The sequence below is a fragment of the Rhinolophus sinicus genome, chromosome 14, assembly GCF_057876585.1.
Source record: "Rhinolophus sinicus isolate RSI-liver-muscle chromosome 14, RSI-T2T, whole genome shotgun sequence".
In the NCBI taxonomy this organism is placed as follows: Eukaryota; Metazoa; Chordata; class Mammalia; order Chiroptera; family Rhinolophidae; genus Rhinolophus; species Rhinolophus sinicus.
The window spans coordinates 69,405,828-69,430,893 of record NC_142514.1 but is presented as its reverse complement, the minus strand read 5'-3'; the positions used below and the strand labels follow the sequence as shown (position 1 = coordinate 69,430,893).

The window sequence follows — 25,066 nt, the reverse complement described above, 5'->3', positions numbered from 1 at the left end:
GGCCTTGAGATTCTCTGAGTTTTCCTCCTCTCTACCAGGGAAATCACAGTAGCTACCTCACAGGTCTTCCCTCGGAGGATTGGGTGGGAATAACAAAACCTTCTAAACCCGGTGGGGCTTAGGGCAGGCCTTTGTCAGCATCCAGGTTTGTCAGAGCCAGGAGAACTGGTCGTCAGCCGGAGTGCTGACTAACTTTGCCACAGCAGAAAATTTCCACTGACCTGCAGTCAGGGACACTTCACTGCCCCTGGCAGCTCTGCTTCCTTCTTATTGGAATGTGCCTGAGGAGTGGCAGTTAGCTCCTTTTCCAAATTCCTCAGCCCTGAGTGTATGATCCTGGTTACTGCTGGCCTGGGAGATGACAGACTTGAGCATGGTTGATGGTGCATGGAGGGATCAGCCAGGAGTTGCCCCTTCTCGAAGCATCAGCTATCCCATGGTACACTTTTTAATTGCTTCAGGATACGTTCCGAAGTTGCTCCCTGTTTCTTCTCTTATTTACGCTGTTCACATTCTTGCCTCTGGAATGTTCCAAGGTGATACATCCACCTTCCACTCTGAAAAAATGTTCTCTATGTATGTCATATTTAAAACCCAAGCGTTTTATTTGATGGCTGTAATGTAGATGAGAACAAAAGGAACAGAACATTCAGGGATGCTTGCCTAAGCATTCAGAACTGCTGGCAGTGGGACAGAGGTCTCTGGACTCTTGTGGTTTTCTTCGGTGACAGGCTTAATAAAAATGACTTTTTAGCACAAGTGTTTTTCAGTGAAAAGAAGATTGATTTTACTATAGCGCTTAAATCAAAAAATCAGATAAGTGTTGTTTGAAGTTCAGTTGGTGAGTAGCTAAGCCTCAGAGGATTTATATATAGGTTGGCATGGCTATTGTAAATAGCTCAGGATGGGGGTCGGGGGGTTCTTATTTAGGCGATGTCAAAACAAAATTGAAGCTAAATGGTCCCTGCTGATTTTGCTTATAACTGGCATTGGGAGATTCAGCAAATGTCGTTAGCACATTTGATAACACTTTGTGGTGCTTAATACGTAGTAGGTATTCAGTAAATGGTAACTACTATTAGTGGTCATAGTTTACGGCCAGCTTATTAATGATTAGTTCAAGGCTTTCAAGTCAATACAAACCAGAATTGTTCTCTTACTCTTTATTAGGTACTAAAGAGCCCGATTTCTAGCATAAAAAGGGCTGTCAATTTGGGGATCCAGTAGATGTTTGAGTGGTAGTAACATTGTCAGTCCAGAGTGTAGACCAGGATTTCTCAGTCACAGTACTATTGACATTTTGGATAGTTCTTTGTTGTGGGAGCTGCCCTGTGCATTGTAGGATGTTTAGCAGCATCCCTGACCTCTACTCACTAGCTCCTGTCTCCCAGATGTGACAATCAAAAACATTTCCAGACATTGCCAAAAGTCTCCTGGGGGACAAAATCACCCATGGTTAAGGACCATTGGTGGAGAGGAAGCTGCGAGGTGCCCATACTGGGCCTGACCTATAACAGTGTTTTTCAACCTATGGCTCGCTCAGTACCCAGTAAGGCAGGGCTTCTCAACTGGGGATAAACAACGGAATCGCCCAGGGAGCTTTAAAATATACTGATGCCTGGGTTCCACCCCAAAGATTCTCATCCATCTGGGTTGTGGCCTGGGCCTCAGGATATTTAGAAGTTCTTAGGTGTTTCTAGCTTTCATCGAAAAGGGAGACCATAGCATTTTAATAGGTCATGGATTCAATTTGGTGAAGTACTTCTTTACCAGCATTAAAAAAGTATATGTATATATAATTGAATAGAAAACATAATGCCTAGCACCATAGGTAAGTACTATTTTGTATGCGTGTTAAGGTTGAAAATGCTGCTGTAAGCAATAGAATCGTAAGCAAAATCCTTGCCTTCAACCTGTTTTCAGTCTGGCAATTTATAACCTCTTTTGAACCTGCCTGCTTTTCGTTAATGATAAATAGCTAATATGAAATGTAATACGAGACATATATAGTTTTATGACTTGGGAATTTGTGAGTCTTTTTGCTCACATTTCACCCTGACATTGATAAAATCAGTTATTTTATAAATGGTAGCCAATAGGGATGACATGCATATTTTCACCAGCAACTAAATTTGATTATAGTACAGCAACATCATGATAAATGTCCTCTTTTGTATGAGTTAATTAAATATACCGTGATTTGCTAGGTCAGCGATGGTGTAAACACATTCAGCAAGGAGGCGGCTCTTGCATTCTGAAAGTTTTACTAGGATGAGTCCAAAAGCCTCTTGATTTCATTATCTATGGGAATTTGAGGGGCTCTTACAAAATAAACTAATACAGATTCATCTCACTGCTAGGAAGTAATGTAATGCGGTAGGAGACTGGCAACCTCTGGCTATGTTGTTTATCTCAGTTCTCAGAACATAAACTAGAGGGTCTCCAGATGTGTACCTGTGGTGGTGGAAGACATGGAAGTCAGGTTCACTCGCCCTGATCCTGAAGCCCATTACAATCTCATGACAACACTCCCCAAAACTTCCCACTGGACTTGAAACACATTACTTGAAATGTTGGCCTACAATTTAGATACTGGAAAACAGCAATGATAATTTGTATGATTACTCACAATGCACTCTGGAGTCTGTTGTCCCAAAGTTCTTTAAAAATTCAAAGGGACATTCTAGTCGATGGTAGCTTTGTCATTAGCAGCTAGAAGTAGCTTTGAGGTTATTTCTTGAATCAGCTGCTCAAAATAGATCACCTGCCTGTAGAACAAAGGGAGGAGATTGGATTGACACATACTCGTTCTCTCTCTATGACTCAGCTCCAGGTGACTGTACCACATTAAATTTGCAATTCTCTTTTCTCTAGGTGTCTGAGGGTTCTGTGGTCCAGTTTGCATCAGGAAACTTCTCCTTGTCAGCAGAAACAGAAGAAAGGCGCTTTCCCCATGGAAATGAACATCTGCTAAATTGGGCCCGAAAGGAGTATGGAGCAGTCACTTCATTCACCGAACTCAAGATAGCACGGAACATTTATATTAAAGTGGGGGAAGGTAAATTTTATGTGGTTTCAAATAATGACTGATTTATGACAGTCAATTGTTTTCTTTTCTGAGACCAGGTGGTTAGGGCAAGGAATCCTATAATTACAGAATTGGAGCTGGCAGGGACCTGCGGGATCTCTGGGGCCTGTTCCCCCCACATCCCCTCCTTCCCATTTTCCATCTGAGGAAACAGGCCTCGTAATGGCCAAGTGAGAAATGGGGGAGTAGCTTCACTGAGAGGGGAGGAGGAGGTTGTGGTGTAGGATTCAGAAGACATCCATACACGGAAGTCAGAAGAAGTGAGTGGAGGGCGAGAAGCCAAGGGTCTGGGAAAGGAGGTGATAATTGATGGCAAAGAAGGAGGAGTTGGCAGGTTGGGTCAACAGCAGGCTTCCTCTTACCTATTATTGGCAAACATTTGAAGCCAGTGTCAGTTTATTATTTCAAGACGTCAGTTAAATTTTGGACGATAGCAGAAGAAAAGTGTTTGAATGTATTTTTAATACTAAGGTCTGCTACAAGGACAAATTATTGGAGAAAGGAACTCTTTGGCCTTGATAAGAGATTGCCCATTTTAATTTCTTTACCTTGCGGAGGGATATAAATATCTGGTGACTCAATTTTGAAAGTGTATTTTTTAACAAAGAACTTTTCTCATCATTATTTTTAGTTGAGTATATTTGGGACCCTTATAAATTACTAGAAATAACAGCTCTTGTGAGTGGGTCCTTGTTATAGTCTGGTGATTGCGTGAAAACTGCATCTATCTGCTTTCTGTTGAATCCTATAGAGATGTCACCTCCTGCACAGACAGCGTGGCAGTGCAGGATGGGTTCCTGAATGCTTGTTCCCAGCCCTCTTTTGGATCTGGGCTTTTGGACAGGTGCAGGAAAGGTGGACACTGATATTAGAGTGCATGCTGACTCTTGAGTCTAATGCCTGTTGCCTGTGCTGTATTTTAGCCAAATCAGCACACTCTAAAAGTGAAAGTGGGCTACCTGGATGGAAAGACTTGTTTAGCAGACTAAAGAGAGGAGAAGTTTTCGACGAGAGTTGAGTTCAAATAGTTGAACTTTGTTACTAAATTTTCATTGTAGAGGTCAAGTCCCATTGGAACAAAATAGAAAATCTCTTGTAAGAGATTTTCTAAGCCCTGGCGAATGGTCTGCATTTCTGAAGCACAATTCTATATAGTAGCATGAAAGAATGTTGATTGCCCCCCTTGGAATTCTTAGAATAAGAAAATGTGTTATAGTAACATTTAAAATAATGGGCTCTGTTCTCTTGACAGTGAAAGTGCTTCTATGCACAGCTGTCACCTACCCTGAGAGTGAGAGATTAAGTGACGTCCCCAAGGCCACACACTAGGTTGGGGAAGAACTTCAAGGACCTGGTGTCCAGTTCAGTAAAAACTGGTTAACTCCTTGGTAACACCTTTGGAGCCCCTGAAATTTGATGCCAGCCACCAGTTGGGTTTGTCACTGGCCCATACCACGGAGAGGGGCACCTAGGGGAAGTGAGAGTCCTTGGTTAGGCCGACGGACCACAAGATGATGTTGTTTTATCACCATGGATCAGATTCCTCTGAGCAAGCCTCATCAGCTAGCTTCCCATGACCTGAGCTTTCCTGACACCCCAGGGACCCCAGGCCATGAGCCTCTCTTGTTGCTCTATCCCCAGTAGTTCTCAAAGTGTGGTCCCTACCCAGCAGCATCCTTAGCACCTGGGAACTTGTTAGCAATGCCTGTTGTCGGGCCCACCCCAGACCAACAGAATTTGGAAACTCTGGGGATGGTGTCCAGTCATCAGTGTTTTAACGAGCACTCCAGGTGATTCTGAGGCTCACGAATGTTTGAGAACTACTGCTCTAAACTGTATACTAGAATAAAAAGAATGGAAGAGTTTTCGGTTCTTACCCCAGCTGGTCTCATTAACTGTGAAGCTTCAAGCCTCAGTTTCCACAGCAGGAAAGTGAGGAGCTTGCGTCACCTCCCAGGCTCTCAGAATATACCATTCAAAGTCTCAAAGTCATTTGTCAATCTTTTCCTAAAATACAAATAAGCTCCCCCTTCCCCCCACTACCCCAAACATGCCAGGTTTCTACCCGGGGATTCCCCTTTGTGGTTTCCTTTCTACTTGGCAGTTGATGTAAGTTTTAATGCCAGGCATGCAGAAGGTCATTTGGGGGAAACACACACACACACACACACACACACACACACACACACACACACACACCAAAAAGTGATCAGCTTATTCAACTTAGTGACAATGGCATCTGGGACTTGAGCCCTTAGTAACAGCAACTTTAAAACCATTAAACCTTCACTAGTGGCTTAGGAGGGTCGCGACGTGGGTGAGTATTTTATTATTTGTTTCAAATCTCACATCAGCATTTGTTCATTCAGGAAACCTATACCATGGACCCTACTATATGCCAGGTGCAAACCAGGACCCTGTGAGCTGGATATACAGGCCAGAGTCTCAGGAGTTTCCTAGTCTTTTGAGTTCCAGACTGGCCCGCCCATGGCCCATCCACACAACCTCTGATTCTTGATGAAATTTCAGCCTTGCCACCCCAGGATCATTTTCCATCCTGTGATCTGGGGGAGGCATCCGCAGGGCTGCAGCTGCAGGGCGTGCATTCCTCATCTGCTCATCTGGCAAAACCCTCAGCAGATGTGGAGAGGAGGCTGCTCCAGCAGCCTGAGTTGGCGGAGTCCTGGCCTCTTCTCTCTGAGGGGGTCGTTAGGGAAGAATGCAGCGTTCAGAGCTTACCGCTCTCTTGGACTGAGCCTGTGAGTGGGGCCTCGTGAGCTCCTCTGGTCCCCTCTGTTCTAGGGGTGGCTCTGGGTGTGCCATGGTGCATGGAGCCCTGTCGTCACAGTGTGTGCTGTGGATTTCAGCACAAGGGAGGTTTCACAAGCTTGGTGGGGGTGGGGAGAAGGCAGTATCAACCCAACCTTGGGACCTCCTGGGCTGATGCTTCTCAAAGGGAGACCTGCATGTGAATTTGAACCCAGGCATCCTGTCCATTAAAAGAAAAGGGCAGAAGTCTGTTTCATTAAAGTGCCAGGACTCTGATTAATTACTCCTTCTAAAAAGAGTTTGCTACACCTAGAACTTCCTTGACACTGGTCCCAGCTGTCACACTGCCAGCAGTTTCAAGTTCTGTTTAAACATTTAAACCACTGAATGGAAATCCCATCAACCACGGTGTTGTGTAAACGGCATGTGCCGTTGGGGGAGTATCTTCAGACTCTTGGTACCTGCATCACTTTTCCTGGTAGAGATGCTGACCAGCCCTCAGCACAATGAGACAATAAGTGTGAAAGCACCTTGTAAACAGTCAAGTGCTGTGGAAACATTAGTTGTCTGTTTCAAGATTATGAGAAAGCATGCAAGTTTGCCCTCACTGTGTCCCTGAAACTCCTACCTCCTTTAGAGCATCAAGTGTTGTGGGGAATAAATACGAGGGAATGATGACTTGTACGTGGTGGGCCAGAGGATTGCTAAGGTAGCTGGTTTTCCTATGAATGAAGTAGCAACTCTCCAAGGAGGAGCGTATCTGGAGATAGGGTCCATAATTAGATTCATTGTTGAGTGTGCTGACCGTGAAGTATTTAGTGGCGCTTTAGTTGGGAGGTGCTTGGTAGGCAGGTGATAGTACAGGACTATGGTTCACAAAAGGAGTCATGATCTAGGTACAAGCTGAAGCTGTGGAAGTGATTGAGATCGTCTAGGAAGAATATAAGGCAAAGAGAAGATTGAGGAAGGAAATAAGATTCTTAGTCTTGGTTTTATATCAGGATCAATTATGGAGCTCTTCAAAGAGAGAGCTTCCTAGCCCCACCTAGATCTGAGTCCGAGCCTCTGGAATGGGATCCAAGCAGGCGGGTACTGACGTGCCACCAAGGTTAAGGACCACTGGTTTTTAAAGGATGGGCAGAGGAGGAGGAGCCAGTGAAAGAGACTGGAAATGGGTCCAAGGAAATGGATGAAGACCAAGAAGTAGCACAGAAAACAAGAGAGGACTTAGACCAAAAGAGGCCATTAGAGGTGATCACTTGGGGGTCACTAGTGACCACAGGGTGGCATTTTAAGACAGTGGTTGAGGAAATCTAAGGCCCTTCCTTAGCAGTTGTGGTTCCCTGTATCCTTCCCTTGTTCAGTGTCACCATCACCTTCTTTCCTTTGAGTCTGGTTACCACCACGTAGCTCAGTGGTTTGACAGATTATCCTGTGCTTCTTTACTTTCAGATCAAGTGTTCCCTCCCACATGCAACATAGGGAAGAATTTTCTCTCGCTCAATTACCTTGCTGAGTACCTTCAGCCCAAAGCAGCCGAAGGGTGTGTGATATCCAGCCAGCCCCTAGATAAGGAAGTACACATCATCGAGTTACTCTCCCCCAACTCTAACCCCTACAGGTGAGTGTGTGTATGTGAGTGTTTTGAAATGAGCAGACATGAAAATAAAGATGTTTCCTGACTTGAGGTAGGGCAAGGAGGGGTCCTCCCTGTGCAGGAAGGAGGGAGCCATCGATGTTTTGGGTGAGAGTCACAGAAGCTCTGAAGAAGGGAGTAAAGGCACCAGTGGTACACTGTATTTCCTGCATCTGTCTCTAGGTCCCCTATATTCCAGATGAGTTCCTGAGGCCTATTCTGAATTTCTTGGTACTGATTGGGACACAGTCAGTTTTGCTCCATCATTATCTCCTTTGACTGAGGTTATCTCCTGAGAAGAAAATTACGAAATGTGCCTTATTCACATAATTATTATTTTACTAGCATTCTGATGGTATAAAGTTCTGTTCATAGTGTCATCAGAGCACTTTTGCACTCGTCTGCACTACATTAAAGCTGTATGGGTGAGTGTCGCGGAGTGGCCCTTCATGGTGACACACCGAATAGCCGTTAGATCTGACCTGCCTGTCCTTTGTGTTCTTGTTCTCCTCCCACCCTCAACTTCCTGCCCCAGGACTGGGAATTGAACCTTCCCTATCAAGAACAAATAGGGAATTTTTTTTAAAAAGAAACAAAAAGGAAAATTTGGCCCTTCTTCCACTTTAGCCTGCATTTCATGTGGACTAGTGACTTAAAATATAAATTTGTATTGTAGAAGGATTTCAAAGTTAAAATTCTAATCAAATTTTGATTTCAAAAATGAATAAACTAAGATCAGTTTTGGTGAGATTCCATTCTGTCCCCTATGAAGAATTTTGTGGAAAATTAAAAGAGAATGAGAATAGAAACACTCTGGCAAATGTGCTTAGATATTAAGCCTAAGGCTTCATTTGAGTGTATCATTCGTTTTATAATTTACAAGTGTATAAAACCAAGATGGAAAGAAAGTCTTTCCTTTAAATTCAGAATGACAGAGATGTTATTGTTTGGTAAAAATTCTCTTTTATACTGAATTCTTAGAAGTTTGGGTTGTGTTCATCAATTTTCCAGTAATCACTCACTTTGTTGACCATCTGTTTTCTTTATTTTAGTAACTGTATATCCAGAAGTTTGGGAAAGTCAGTGAAGATAGGATTCTGTAGCAAATGTTAATGGCTTAAGCAAACCTTATATAAATTCTCCAGCCTTTTGCCACTTATTCTGAAATTCCCTATTTTTTTTATTGCCTCTTTCCCCCACCCCACTACAAATACCACCACCCTCCCTGCCATCTCTCCTCCCCCCTCACTCACCAAACTGCTGCCCACTTCTGGTTTTGAAGGATTTTGAACATATAGCACATTGGAAAGTTACACATTGAAGCATTGAAGATGTTGAAGGTTGAAAAAGCAACAGTTCTGCTTCAGAAGTAAACTCTTCTGGTTTGTTCAAGTCCACGTCAAACAGTGGCTGCATTAAGTAACCACCTTTTTTTTTCTCCCCCCAAGAGGAGAAAAATTTTAGTGGCTAATTATCAGCAGTCATATTTTCTGTTGTTATGTAAGACCATTTTGTTATGTGTGCACTAACAATCTGTTTTGCACATGTCATTTGCCTGGGATCCACTCCAGCTTTTTAATCAACTGGCCAGACACTGGAAACATGAAGACTTGGAAGAGGGGAGATAGTTGCAACTTTCTGGCATTTGGGTCCTAACCCTGCCTCTGTTTCCCACTCACAGTGCTTTCCAGGTGGATATAATAATTGACATAAGACCTTCTCGAAAGGATCCTGAGCTGGTCAAAAATCTCATCTTGATCCTGAAGTGCAAAAAGTCTGTCAACTGGGTGATCAAGTCTTTCGATGTGAAGGGAAACCTGAAAGTTATTGTAAGTTGGTTGAGCATTTCTTTGTTTTGATGACTGACAATAATTTAAGCCATATTTGTATGTGTTATTATTGTAAAGTTTCTGCCTCTTTGGACTCTCTCTAAGCTCTCTCAAAAATTTTTCACTTTGCAGAACAGCCTGCTCCTTGGTTTCTCCTGACAATGGTGAACAGTGTGGTGGTTAATATTATGGTCTCTGGGGTCAAGACAGACCCGGATTTGAGTCCAGACTCTGCCATTTACAAACTGTGACCTTGGGCAAGTCCCTTAACACCTCTGGCCTAATTTGTGAAATTGCTGAAATGCATCACTACTTTCCAGTCGTAGTGTAAAATAACCCACACAAGCCTTTTATGATTGAGTCCTGTAAGGTCCGCACACTTGACTTTTGAGATAAATACATGATATTGGCATGTCTTTTTCACTTGCTTCTAACTAATAAGGGTGAAACACGGATAAAAGACTCACAACAGTGGAGAGGTGAGATGACGCTAGAGAAGTCTCCCTCAGCCTGTTCCGTAAGCATTATGTTTCATGAAGGAACTATGCTGAAGAGGCTTAGCTGGTTGGCATGGTAGACAAACAGCAGCTAGTTTCCTGAAAAGTTAAATGTTGAAATTTGGTAAAAATAAATCTTTTTCAAATATGTTTAGGGAGATAACTATTTGACAGAATGTTGGAGTGAATTATATTGAAAGGTTAAAGAAAAACCCCCCTCCTCATTTTTAAGACGATAATTACCTCTTTAGCATCTCTTTTGTAGACTCAAATTTTTGTGCATTGTCTTTTTAAAAACAGACAATTGTGACCAGTTCCTCTTTCAGTACCTGTATTTAATCCATTGGAGTGGGTTTTATGTTTTTGATGTTTTGGGAGTGGAATGCCTTTGGTTTGGGTATTATTCATTCATTGCACCTTCATGGGATACAGCAGTGAACAGAGCCAAGGGTCCCCTAGGCAACGTCATGTCCAGGCACTCACCAGAGGCAGCAGGCAAAACCGCGAGCACACACATCTTAATTTAAAGTAATCATTTCTGGTTCCTGTGGGGTGTTTTTTTTTTTTTTTTTAAACTTTGAGACGATCCCAGTAAGCCATCTTGTGTAATGGTGATACATTAATTTGGTGTCGAGCACACAGCCCAGCTGTGATTTTCTGAAGTCAGAGCTGTTTTGATTGCCTTTGCTGGCATGGCACGAGGGAGGATGGTGATCCGAGGTGTCTGCAGCCTTTGCTGCCTGGCACACCAACCAAATGTTTTTGATTTCAGAATAACAAAAACAGGAAGGGGAATCATGCTTTGAAAGACAAAAACATACGGTCCATTTTAATTCTCTGCTGGAGTTCTTGTGTAAATGTTCTTTCAGCCCTGACCCTTCAATGGCTCTTTCTCTCCCTGAGTATGTCCGTGGCAGTCCTGGAGCTCGCTTTGAATGTCCCTACTTCTCACATGAATCAGAAAGGCTAGAAATGAGATTGCTCATCCCAGTGCAAGATCTGTTTATATTTCTTTCCTTGGCTGTACTCCTGTTCCAGGCCAATTTTGGACAATGCATGACAGCATTACTAAACAATTAGGTAATGTTTCACGATGTTCTTTTTTATTCCTCCAGTTTCATGCTTTGTGATTTCCTAACTCCCTGTCTCAGATGTGAATTCTGACTGTGCTGTGAGGGAAAATTAACCTGTTAATAAAAAGGCATACATTTGTGCTTAGAAAGAGGGAAATGGTTTATAGTGACCTTGTTTCAAGTATTTCCTTTGAAGACAATAACGGTAGAGTGGAAGGAGTCCAGGCTTTGGTGCCAGACAGGGCTGGATTCAAATCTCATCTCCAATCGTCATTACTCCCAGTTAATACTGGGCAATCCGATTGAGCTCTGAGCCTGTTTCCTTATCTGTGAAATGGGTACAATGATAGTACTCATCTTGAGAGTTACTGTGAGGTTTAACAGAGTTTATTTGTTCATTCAACAAGTATTTGTTAAGTGCCTACTGGGTGTTTCATCTAAAGCTCTCGGCACACTGCCTGAGGGTGAGTTCTCAGCCTTAGAGGTGCTGCTTAACTTCTGTGAGCCTCAGGTTCCCCTTCTCTCACAAAGGAATAGTAGTGCCTATCCCCCGATATTCTGGAGAAGAATTAAATAAGGTAACATATGTAAAGCTCCTAACCCAGTATGCACATACCGTAAAAAGGGAGTTCATCTTCCTTCCATAAGCAAGTCTTTAAAAGTCTGTCTGTGAGAGCAATTGATTTCTCTAAACAAAGTGAAAACAAAGCAAAATGTCTACTAAAGGAATTGTAAGGAACTTAGGGTAAATTTAAAGAAGAGCCCTATTATACATGGATGGCGTGCGTGTGTGTGTGTGTGTGTTTGGGATGTTGGCAGAATGCACCCCCCAAATGACAGAATGGTCCAAGGAGATGCAAAGGGCTTGCTGTGGGCAAGAATGGGACTACCAGAAATATCTACATTGCCCTGCCCAGCTCTAGCTTTTTCTTCAGGTCTCTTACGGACCATGCATAATCACATTTTGGAAGAACCTCCAAAACATCAAAGAATAGATGGAGGAAATGTGTTAGAAATTTCCTGTTATACTATGTAATGTAGCCTCAGGACTTTAAGGTTGGTGATAGCTGGCTTATTTTTAGAAAAGACATTGATTTTTAAATCCCAGTGGGAATATGCGCTATACTTTCTGACCACTTCTTCCCCCAGGCCCCCCTCCCCTACGCCAACAGTTTTGGTGCCAGTGTATGTTGGGTGGTGGGGGAGGACAGAGAGGCCCTCAGATTTTACCTAGCTCATCATCCTTTATGAAGATGTAGGTGGAAAAGATGGTGGCGGTATTTGGAGACCCTCTTGCGCACTCCCATTTGTAGTAGCTACACTGAGGCCTTGGAAAAGCCTGGAGATGCCCAGAAACACAGAGTGAGGCATTCACTCATTGCTGGGAACCAACTTGCTTGCCATTTTCCGGAGCCTTGCTGCTTCACAAAAGTGTGGATAGATTTCTAGCCTTGTAAGTCCCAAGGCGTAATCAGTATGAGTTGTACTGACAGCTCCTAGATTTCATGTGGAAAGGTGTAAACAAATCACTCCATATTGATACCAAAAGGACAGGTGGCGGTTATCATAATTGTATTCTGGAAATGCAGTATTTTCTCAGCTGTCCAACAACATGAAAGACTAGGGCAGATGAGGCCAAGTAGTAGTGTTTAAGCCAGTCTCGCAACTCCAGCCAATCAAAATGACATGCTGCTTTGAAAGGCTGGAAGAAGCTGTGCCTAAGAAACTGCCGTTGACTAAATGAATAAAAAGTTCTAAGAACAAACTGGATCCTTCTTTATCTCATTTTAGTTTTCTTTCTTTTTCTTCTTCCTTTTTTTTAACCCTTCCTTCCCCTAAAGAATTTTCTTTGGCACACCAACCAGAGGAAGAGCTAGAATATTCCAAACCTGTGAAGCTGAGTTTTTTGCAAATGGCAGTAGAACTTGGTGGAGCTGGCTGGTTCCTTTGCATATATGATTGTGACGAGGCAGTCTGGCAGTTTTCCCTCAGATAAGCACTTTGGGTAATAGAAAAATATACTGGGTGAACCCCTTTAAGCTTTGAATTGAAAATATGTATCCTCAGCTATTATCCCACAACCAAAGAGGCCAACAGAACTTAGAGCCTGTGAATATTCTATGGTTTTACAGTGGGAAAGGATTAATATTTAGTCATGTGAGGGGCAAACAGAATGGGAAACAAATGGGGAATTTAGGGAAAATGCTGCATGTATGCAGGAGAAAATAATTGGGCATGGAAATTAAAGTGATATTTATACAGCATGAAAATGTCGTAATCTGCATGTTGGAAGGACTTTGCAGCTCGGTTGGAGCAGTTGTTGAAAATGTGGTGCCTTCCCTTTGGGGTTTCCTCTGTATCATTCAGCTCCCTTGCTGTCTGACAAGATCACTGCTGCAGGAGAGAGCAGGTGATGAGAAAATTTACCTTCAATGTCCTGGTTACTCAGAGTCCTTTTATATCTCTGTTTTGGAAAGATTTCTATCTTTCAGTTTTAATTTTGTAACTGCTTACCTGGTGAAAGCCAATTTTAAGACTGACTTGCTGGATAAAATATTGATATTTAGAGGCATACGTAGTAACCTAAATTGATTAATATTTACAACATAAAATCTAAGCATATTCAGTTAATAGAATTGGCAGATGAATACGATTACAGGATTGCTAAATAGATCATAAATTGTAAATGAAATATAAACATTGGTTATTGCACCATATGGAACTTAATAGTTTACAAAGATGAGATAGCCTCCCAGTTAACTACTGAAGCAAATAGGCTGAGCCTTTTTTCATTTAAATCTTGGGTAAGGAAGTAGGAACAGGCATTTTTGGGGGTTGGGGGGCAATATAAATGACGTGCACAGCTGTATACTTTATACATAATTTTAAATAAAAATAAGGGAAAGTCTGCTATACATAACATATTTGGTATGTGTGTGTTAGTAATTTAAACATTAACTGCAGTAACATACTAGATATACTTAGTGTGTAGCTGCTTAGCTGTCATTAGAATTATTTTTATCAACATAACCCAAGTAATATGATCAAACAGCATGCATAGATTCTTAATCCGTTGTTACAGATTTTCACATTGGTGTTCTTAGTCCAAGGAAAACAGAGATTGAAAGGATAGATAATTCCTTCATATACAATATAGAATCTGTTTGTTTCAGATATTTAATTATTCTTATTTAAAGCACTGTTTTATTTCAGACTCATCAGTGAAAATTTGCTGTTATTTTCAGGCTCCTAATAGTGTTGGCTTTGGGAAAGAGAGCGAGAGGTCCATGGTAATGACCAAATCAATAAGAGATGACATTCCTTCAACCCAAGAGAATCTGGTCAAGTGGGCCTTAGACAATGGCTATAGTCCAGTGACATCATACACAATGGCTCCTGTGGCTAATAGATTTCATCTTCAGCTTGAAAACAATGGTATGTTTGATTTTTTTTTTAAATTGTGTTAAAAATATCCCTCAAATGAAGCTTTCCAATGAGGAACTCTCATTTCAGGTTACAGGGTGCTGTTTTCCTATTGCAAATGTTAATGATTTGTTTAACTACTTTTTATTATAAAGCTTAAGTTATCTTGAAGTGTGATAGATTGTTTTGAGGAAATTATCTCTAATATAGATTTTTTTTAGTAACATAATGTTGATTGCATGTTAGAGAACTTTGTTATAGATTACCTTCACTGTGATTACATTAAGGGTACGCTGGCCTGGCCTCCTATTTCCGAGGTACCTAATAATAACTTACAGCTGAGATACAGAGGGGTTACAACTGCAGGAGAGAAGGCTTAGCTCAGGCTGTACCTTACATAAAAACAGTCATGAGGCCGCATACCAAGTGCTTTCTCATTCTCAACATAAGCAACCCAAATGGTATGATCAAACAGCATGACTAGATTTCTCATTCTCATTCTCACCTAGAGGGAATACAGGAGAGTTATTACCCCAGGTTGACGGAGCAGAAAGCAGAGGCTTAACAAGTTCTTGAGGTTTCCCAGAGTCTTATAGCGAGTGAGACTCAAATCCCAAGAGTTGTTTTCTGCTCCCCAGATCTGTTTCTCACCCCGTGATGCTGCTACTGAGTGCAGTGTTGATAGGATGAAGATTAGGAGAACAGCTTCAAGTCCCAGCTCTGCCATTTATTCACTGTTTGGGGTGGGGGGAGGGGAGGAGTTGATTAACCTGTGAGCCTCAGGTTGTTCCTCTTCAGTAATATGGGGGAATAACAGGACCTACCTCACAGGATTGTGGTGAAGGTTTTTGTCAAAGTACAAATTTAAAAAACCCTCCTAAACTCTGACTTCTTTTGGACCTGTACAGCTGTGCTCTTTTTTAAAAAAGATAGTACTGAAGGAGAGTTAATGTTCATTGGTCATCTTCATTTGCAGCTCCCCTGAGATGGATTGACCCCAAGCATACATCAATTGGCTTTGGAGACAGGGTACATTTTTTTTTCTCTAAATTGTTGACAATATGGAAAAAACACTGAGCATTGATTAAATGGAACTATACCTCTCCCTTTGAAGGTATAAGTAGCTAAGCAGCTTTTTTAGAAATAAAATCTAAGCAGCTTTTTCTTTTCTCCTTCAGGACTAGGTTCTAAAAGGCCAGGATACCTTGATACGTATTAGAATTTAGTAGTCAAAAATCAGGTAGCAAATAATTTTAAAATACCAATATTGTTTTAAGAAATGTTTACAGGGTATCTGATGGACACTTGTCCCATTAAGGAGACCACCTCAGGGATGATGTAGATGCCTGATCACTGCACTGTACACCTGAAGCTGAAGCTGAACAATAATGAATGTCAACTACAATTATACATATATATAATTGTATACATATGTATATGTATAGTTACAAGAAGTGGAGTACAGCATTAGGAATAGAGACAGTGGAAATGTAATGGCTGTATGCGCTGTCAGATGGGTAGTAGATGGGGGAGGGAGGTTATCACTGTGTGAGGGATATAAATGATAAATGTCTATTACATTGTTTTGTACACTTGAAACTAATAAAAAGAAAGAAAGAAATATTTACAGAAACTCTTCTGAAAAATCTCTAGATTCAAGGGAAGTATTGCAATGGAATATGAATGGACTAATATAACTTATTTGAATTATGGATTTTTATAGTTTGTAGTGCTTTAGAAATCATCTAATCCAATGCCTCTCAACCTTGGCTGTACATTGGAATCATGTGGGGCACTTTCAAACATACTAACAATTAGGTACCACTCAGAGGGTCTGATTTTTAACTGGCCTGGGGTGAAACCTGGGCATAGTGACTTTTTTTTTAAGCTCCCAAAGTGATTTTTAATGTGCAGCCAAAGTTGAGAATCACTGATCTCACCCAACCTCTTAATTTAAAAAATTGGGAAACCAAGGCACAGAGAAGTAAACCACTGGCCCAAAGCCACTCGGGTTAGAAGGAACACAAGGGCTAGAATTCAGGCTTCCACGCTCCTCATCTCTTTTATACATTACTTGTTAAGAGTAATTTGACACACACCCCTTCTCTGCTAATTCCTTCCGTTCTTGCCTCTAACGATGATTGTGGCCTGGTATCAAACACTGATGATGTTTTTCTTTCTTCTGTTGTCACCAGAGGAGATGAGAGATGAGGAAGTCCATACCATCCCTCCTGAGCTACGGATCCTGCTGGACCCTGGCACCCTGGACAACCCACCCATCCGGGGCGGGGGTGGCCGGAATGGAGGTTTCCCCTTTCCTTTCCCGGACCTCCCCAGGAGAGGCCAGAAGGAAGGGGAAGAAGATGCGATCCCCCAGGCAAAGGACCCTGTCATCCCCAGCTTACGACTGATTTCTGGTCCCAGAGAGCCTGAGGAGGTGCAAGGGAGCATGGATGTTGCCCTGTCAGTCAAATGTGACAATGACAAGATGATCGTGGCAGTAGAAAAAGATTCTTTTCAGGTCAGTGCAATTTCTTAAAAGAGAGAAGAGAAGGCCGCTTCCCTCCCCATCTTGCTGCAGTATGTGTTAGTTATTTCCCTCCAGCTCTTTTACTTTTGGACTCCAGAGACTTGATACTGTTTTCTCAGTTGGATAGGCTCACTTCCCTTGGCTGTGATTCTCAACCGGTTCCTGTTGTTCTCAGTAAGGGGGGTTCCAGATTCTTGTGTGTCAATATTTTGCTATTGAATTTCCAAGGCCAACAAACACAATCCTGAAGCTGTTGAGAGGTAGTAGGCTGGGAAGAGGTAAGGGGGGAGGGGGAATGCAGGCCTCAGCAACCTTTTCTTGGAAGACCAGGCAAGATGTGTTAACTGTGTGCTGCAGAGCTGCTTGTGGTTCCCCGCTTAACGTCTTTGGTGGTTGTTATTTCAGGCCAACAGCTACTTGGGGGTGGAGCTCACCCTGTTGGATCCCACCTGCAAGGCCAAGATGAACGGCACCCACTTCATTTTGGAGTCTCCTCTGAATGGCTGCGGAACTCGGCACCGGCGGTCAGCCCCCGATGGTGTGGTTTACTATAACTCTGTGAGTGTTCGCCAGAACAAAGCTTGGCCCTTTGACAGAGCCTTGCCGGGTGTTACCCAAAAATTAGTCCTAAAATTTCTATGAAAATGAGGGGCGTATACCCCAGGCCCAAACAAAGCCAAGTATCAGTTCTCGACCAAATGGGATATATTTTGACGCTGAACTTTTTGGTTTTATTTGTTTTATTGGTGAATCTGGGGGGGTTGGGAGGCCCCATTTTCTTGGTTGGAGCATTCATGGTTATCTCTTTCTCTCCTCCTTCCATTTCCGGGTGACAGAGGGTTCCTTGGCAAGGTAATCATGACCTATCTGTGTGGCCACGCTGCAGGATCAAATGGCCTGGTCGTTATGAGGATAAAGTCCAAGCCCTTGGGCTATACATGATCACATCTACACAACTGAGCCAATCAGATCCCTGGTCTCATTTCACTCCTACCCAGAATTGGAAGGACTTCTCACCTCTCTCATTAATAAAAGAGCCAAAAGAGAAAAAATCTGAAAAGGGCCTTCAAGAAATTATTAAGTTTCTCTCTGCCGCTGAGAAAGACCCAAAATTGAAGAAAATCTCCTACTTTTGAGGTTACCCAGAGGGAGATTTCACAGATTCCCCCAATGATAATCCATTGCAACAACTAACCTACATTTTTTCTGAAATCATTCTTGTCAGTTCATCTCAGTCTTTTCAGGTTAAACCTTTTCTTGCAGAGATGACATTAGGCAGTGAATATTAAAAGAATTCGACATATGCTATCTCCAAAGAACTTGATATAGTGTTAATTTTGCAGTTCAGGTTGTACTTTTGATGGTGAAAATAAGGTTCACAGATCCATGTCCAGCTTCGACATGGTGTGTGTGTCTGTGCTCTTGGAGCCTGTCCCAGCTTTGGTATGGGCTGGGGAGCTGCCAGACTGCTCATTCTCATTCATCCCACGACCGGTGGATAGATACACTTGACCCATCCAGAGAAAAGACTGGCCATCAGGTATTCCAGTCAGTGTGGCTCATGCTGGGAATGACTCGTGAGCCCAAGTTTGTTGTTCCTCAGACAATCTTAGAATGTTTGAGCTGGAAAGAACCCTAAGATGACCTTATTCAACTTCCTCATTTCACAGGTGAGGAAATTGAACTCCAGGGAGGTAAGGGACTTGCTTAGATTTGAGGGACTAGTTAACAGCAGGGCCCAGCGGAATCCAGCCTCCTGACCTCTCGTCTATTGATCTTTTCTCAACACCTGGCTGGCCCAGCTGATCACCCTTTGTTACTGGAATAATCTATGAACCTTTGACCTCTATGATGAACACCTTGCCAATTCCAACACTCATTTTCTTGTAATTATCCAGTTTTTCCAGATATAATAAATGTCATATTACTGTACTTTATTTTGGAATTTTAAACTTGTGTCTAAATTAACACCAGTAAGAGGCTACGGTAATCTGTTAAGTAAAGAAAAAGTGTCATTTGCCTCAAAAGAGAACGGTATAGCATGAGCCAGCTCTTGAAAACCCTTTCTTCTTATATGTATATATCATAGTGATGATGATGGTGATGACGATGATGAATCTGATGGTGATTCTAGGATAAGCAATATCCTAGATACTTGCTTCAATTGCATCAGTACTTTTGAGGACTTGGTAAAGAATAGAGAGGTGGTTTCTCTATGTTCTCTTCCTATTCTACTTCCTTTGCTGAATATTTTAGCTGTTTTCTAGTTATAATTGTTTGTACTAATTGTCAGACTTACTATATATTTTTGTTTTGCAAAATATTCAAAATCTAAACACGTGAGCAAAAAAAATTAAAAAGAGAGCAGCACTATCCTATTTATGCAAAGAAATTAGGATTTTATTTATGGAGTCACGGTCCTTAGGTGAATTTTTTTCATCTTATTTAGAACTAACGTAGGAATAATCATGTCAACCAGTGTTAAGATAGACTCTCGTGGAATAAAACATGATGTTCTTTCATGCATCTATACGCCATAGAGAAAGATATTGGGGAAGAAATGGGGAAAAGATAGAAGAGTACAAGAGAAAAGATGAGGAGAGAATGGCTCAATAGTAAACATTAACTCCTTGCGTTAGCTAGCTCTTAGTATTTCTTCAAGTTTTCAATATAAAGAGAAGCCACCTAGAAGAATCCCCCTCCCCCACAATATAGGACAGCCTGTTTGACCATCCCATTCAACCCTACTTAAGTGTCTAGTGTTTTCTCACTGTTTGAAATTATTTGTATTTTTTCACAATGGAAGATATGTATTTCAGTTCATATCCTAATCTGAACATGCATTCGGTTTCTCTTTATTTTTCATATCTTTGAAGATGAAATCTTAAGCAACCTTGGAGGTATGTGTGTGTGTGCGCACGCACGTGCACACGCGTGTGTTAGAACCAAATGCATGTAATGTTTTTATGACATTGTCTGTGCTTTCTTTACTTTTTAGATTGTGATACAAGTTCCATCCCCTGGGGATAGTAGTGGCTGGCCAGATGGTTATGAAGATTTGGAGTCAGGTGATAATGGATTTCCGGGAGATATGGATGAAGGAGATACTTCCCTTTTCAGCCGACCTGAAATTGTGGTGGTATGTGTTTGTTTGCAGTAATTAGTTTGTGGAGAATGTTGTTTTTTGGTTACCTTTAGTTAGGAACTATTGGGGGGAAGAATTGGATATTAAAGGCCAAAGCTCAAAAAAGGCCTTCATTCTTCATTTGACTGTGATTTATCTCTGTCTTGTTTTTAACCCCAGTTTAACTGCAGCCTGCCCCAGGTGGGGAATCCCAGTAGCTTCCAGGACCCGCCCAACAGAAATATCACCTTCAACATGGAACTGTACAACACTGACCTCTTTCTGGTGCCCTCACAGGGAGTCTTCTCTGTGGCAGAGAACGGACACATTTATGTTGAGGTGAGATTTCAGTGTTAGCCTTGGCCGTTGGGTTAGTGCTAAGTTGTAGTAGCTCCTGGGGCATGAGCCAGAGCAGACCTTCCTGCTCTTCCTCACGGCCCTTGAGCAGCTCTGGGGGAGGGCTTGGCTCAGAAAGCGTTTCCAGGTTGATTTCTGACCATAGCAGGACATTTCAGGGTTTGCTACATTATACTAAAGGGAGAGAGTATTTTATAGATGAATGTTTAAAAAACATTGTCAGTTTTTATTGAATTCTGCTAATAAAGCCCTGTCCTTGCTTTGTCCTTAGCATTTTTGGAATAGTAGTTCAGTAGTTGCAATGTCAGAGTTAACCATGACATATTTCAAACTACTTCACATACATTTTTATCTTTTAAATTGCACACACTTTAGTGAAATGCTATGTAGTACTATATCTCATGAAAATTGTTTTTTTCTAGATCATTACTTAAGTGTATCTATACATTTATTGAAACTATTTCTTATATGTAACGGTACTAATCATGCATAGCCTAAGTCTATGGAATGACTACAAAAGTATTAGGGAGTAGTGGTAGCAGTGAAATAACAGCTAACATTTATTGTGCATTTATTTTGTGTCAAACTCAGTTGTAAGTATTATAGTAATTTACTCTTCAAAGCATTCCTATGAGATAGAACTATTAATATCCCCATTTAGTGGATGAGGAAATTGAGACACAAATTTGTCCAAGGCCACACATTTAGTACCTACTAGGGTTCAGAGTCAGGGCTAATACTCAAGCTATTTGGCTCCACAGCCCACACTGTTACCCACTGGATGCTATCATTATCCTCAGGTGCCATTTGGAAGGAGAGAAAATTATAACCCCTTAGCAATGCAAATATACAGATTCTCAGGTTGGAGAAGATAAATATCCTTATGTCCCCAGGATGTCTGGTCTTACAGGAGAATCGCCATCTGATGAGCTGGTTTTGGTGCTAAGCTGCAAGCTGGTGTTCTACTTCATTGTGGGAGGAATGAAAAACTTAAGGGGTCGAATGGGATACGTCCATGTATTAAAAGTAGCTTCAGTGCACATATTTCTATTTTAGAAAGACAAATTACTCTCACATTTGTGCTGATTCTGGGATGGAGCCTGCTGGCTCTAGACATTCTCCTGGATCTCTCCTCTTTTTTAATTCCCTGTTTTGAGAGATCTTCTCTTTCTTTGGGTACACCTTCTTTCTCCACTGGGGAAAATGTACTGCTTTTTCTGCCTGCTGTTCCAAATCATAGATGTCTTCTAATCCAAGATCGTTGTTTTCTTCTTGCTTTTCTGGCTGCACCATCTACATGTGCAGTTGGTCAGTGACTCCCTGTTGTGCTATAGATTTTAGGGGTGCTGCTTAACTGCAGTTTGTTCTTTTCCAAATGTGTGCCTGGCTTTGCTAACTTATGGCTTAGCTGCTTTATGCAAATCAGTGGCCAGTCTTCCTCTTGTATCCAGCCCTGGGTGTTTTGGGTTTTTTCCCCTTTCCCCCAGTGCTGGCTTCCTTGGAATACGGGTTTTTGTTTTTGTTTTATTCCTATTTTCCCATTTATATCTTTTTAATATATTGTCTATATTTTTCATAATTAAATTCAAAGATATTATCAAGTGATGAAAAAGAACTGGACCAAATCTTTTTGCTACCATTTTAAATATCAAGTACATTGAGGAGAATTTGAGCAGGGAGAAATGTTATAAACTGTTTTATTTTAAAGTTATTTTAAACCACCTAAAATGTGAGAGAGAATCTGTATATATTTTGCTAAATAGGATAACATCTATGCTTATTCTTTCTTGGTTTGGATTCCACTGCTGATAAGAAAATTTTTTTAAATGTTTCTTAAAAATTTTTTTTAAATTTTTTGCTTAGGGTAAGTAAAACTTACTAAATCATTGGCTTGGTCTAAAGAACTGTTTCTGCGTTTCTTCTCTCAGCCAGCCTTATCACATCCCCTCCCAGAATCCTCTGTTCACTGTAAACCATTGTCCCTTCTTTTAATCCAAGACATTATCAGTTTTGCCACCTGGGCTTTGGTCATCTTTGGGTGACAGTTGGTCACATAATGGCAGCTTTTCTTTTAGTTCATTTGTCTTGGGGATTAAAAAACAAAACAAAACTATTTATAAACCCCAAAATTTAAATCTAGAATAGTACTATTAATAATAGCTGGTATTTATTGACTAACCAGGGACTGCGTTTTTTTGCATGTAATTTAGACTTTACAAATTCTCACAATAACTATATCTGGTAGGTAGTACCCCTCAGTCTGTGGGGGAGGAAACTGAGGCTTAGAGTTCGCTGTGCATGAGCAGCAGAGCATGAGATTACCTGGGATTGGTCTCATTCCGTAGACCTTATACTAGACATTTCCAGTCCATTTTAGAGTAAAAGATCTATTAATAATATTTTTTCCTCCAAAACAACTTTTTGGAATACCTTAGACATTTCTGCCATTATTTTCTTTGAGATTAGAGAAAAGATTTGCATTTTTTCTGTCACACATTTTTGCATTGTGGGTTCTAAGTTCATATGGAAGGTGTCACTTTTTAGTAATGAGATATATGTAATTTGCCATCTTTCCAAGATAAAAATATATTATTTTTCAGAAACACTGAAAAAATAATGAAGTGTGAATATTTACAAACTAACAAAAACACCACGTCCTAGAAAGATTTCTTAACGAAGTGTTCTCCCAAGGCCACTTCTTGGGCCGGTTGAATTGACCCTGTAGCTATAATGAAATAGTAAAGAGAAAATGGACTTGTGGTCAATATCTGAGTTTAAGCTTTGGTTTTACCCAGCATTTGCTAGATACGATTTTGAACACGTCATCTATCCTGTGTATTCAGTTTTTCCTCTATTTATAAAATGGAGATGAAAAATATTTATCTCATGATATTGTTCTGAGGGAATAAGCTTTAAGACACAACAAAGTTACATGATCATAATCATTTTCATTGTTAAGTGTCTTGTAGTTAACCACATAAGGATCTTTCTAAATAGCACTGTGGACTAAAAACCCTATGCGATGTCAGGGATTTCCCCTGGGTTTCTCAGAATGGAAAGTATGTTTATATCTCCATGCCTTTTGAAAGGAGTCTGGGACTATTGGACTATGGTTAAGGATTAGTTTTTTATTTCTAAAGTGTTTCTAAAGTTTATTTTGATCCTAAGTTTAGTCAAGGAATGAAGCATAGAGGGGAGAGGCAGTTTGCGCAGTGATCCATGTGTCACCAAATGGAGAATCCAGTCTGGTCCCGGGATTTTAGCTGAGTTTAGGATAGTTGAGGTTTGAATTCTGTTTATACTTGGCCAAACACTACTTCCTGTTTCTAAAGAAAAGAACTTTAACAAGGTTTGGACATAGCCCATACAAATGTTTTGTAAGAGGGAAGTGTAAATGAGTCGGAAACGTTTCCAGATTAGATTTCCCTTAAAATTCCCTTGGGCTTAAAGAGTGAAGGGAGAGTATTTGGCAAGTCCTGGTTTGGATCTGTAAGGGGCTGGGACACTTCGCCAGGCCCATCCGTGATCTCCACCAAATTCTACCAAATTACACCGTCGCTGATATCCAGCCCCAGGGGCCAGCTCTGCCTGCTCCCCATGAAACAGGACTTTAGATGATCTGTAGCTTTACTACAATGTTTTAGGCTCACTCTGACTTGTCGCAGATTAGAAATTTAGTACTCCCTGCCTAGGTTAAATAGATTCTGCCTCTCTATTTTTTGAGCCGTTTTGTAAAAAGAGCTTGCCTTATGACTGATGCACTATTATGACAACAGGCTTTGCCTGTTGGTGTTTTATTTATTTTGGAAAATCCACTTTAGGTACATAATATGCTTTTATTTTTACCTCCCAGAGGACTTATGGGAGGTTGAAGAGACTTACTCATTTTGTATCTGGCAGGCTGGCATTTGAATTAAATAATTCATTGTCACCATCCATATCAAATTTAAATAGAAAACATTTCTTTCTTCAATGAGTGTATGTTACTTTTGTAATTAAAAAGAAGACTGTATAAGTATGTTGTGAAAATTAAGCAATGTCTCTCATCAGAACGGCCAGGTTGGTATGTTATTCTGTGCCTTTAAGTAAAAGATGCCAACTTGTTTTTGTATCAATCTTTCTGTTTTTTGTAGGTGTCTGTTACTAAGGCTGACCAAGAACTGGGATTTGCCATCCAGACGTGCTTTATCTCTCCATATTCGAACCCTGATAGAATGTCTGATTACACCATCATTGAGAACATTTGTCCTAAAGATGAATCTGTGAAATTCTACAATCCCAAGAGAGTACACTTTCCTATCCCGCAAGCTGAGATGGATAAGAAGAGATTCAGCTTTGTTTTTAAGCCCATCTTCAACACCTCACTGCTCTTTCTACAGTGTGAACTCACATTGTGTACCAAGAAGGAAAAAGACCCCCAGAAGTTACCTAAGGTTGGTGGGCCTTCATCCATTTGTACTGTTACTTTGACATTTTTAGGTAAGTCAGTGACCTTCCAGAAAAGTTGAATCACAAGTTATCGCAGGTTGGGGTTTTTGGTTTGGGAACTGCCTAGTTGAAGTGATAAAGTCTGTGTTAGCAGGGAACTATGAGTTTTATGGATCTTAGAGGATAAATCCTGACAGTATGATTTTTTTTTTTCCGTACACGCTACTTAATAGTATCTTATGAATGATAAATTAATACTGCTTTCCGTTGAGGGAGAGGTCTGGCTTTATCTTTGCTATTCAGATAGTGTGC

The 25,066-nt window shown here is 41.1% G+C and overlaps 1 protein-coding gene across 1 annotated transcript in view; it reads left to right on the top strand.

The window, feature by feature from the left end:
* TGFBR3 (transforming growth factor beta receptor 3) overlaps window positions 1–25,066 on the top strand; it is a 185,900-nt gene that overhangs the window by 133,350 nt on the left and 27,484 nt on the right. Inside the window, exons 5-13 of the mRNA XM_019753067.3 lie at window positions 2,875–3,058; window positions 7,310–7,478; window positions 9,175–9,322; window positions 14,138–14,327; window positions 16,511–16,836; window positions 17,251–17,403; window positions 19,844–19,984; window positions 20,150–20,308; window positions 24,460–24,759. Of these exons, the coding sequence (XP_019608626.3) occupies window positions 2,875–3,058; window positions 7,310–7,478; window positions 9,175–9,322; window positions 14,138–14,327; window positions 16,511–16,836; window positions 17,251–17,403; window positions 19,844–19,984; window positions 20,150–20,308; window positions 24,460–24,759 (1,770 nt within the window). The remainder of the gene's footprint in view (window positions 1–2,874; window positions 3,059–7,309; window positions 7,479–9,174; window positions 9,323–14,137; window positions 14,328–16,510; window positions 16,837–17,250; window positions 17,404–19,843; window positions 19,985–20,149; window positions 20,309–24,459; window positions 24,760–25,066) is intronic.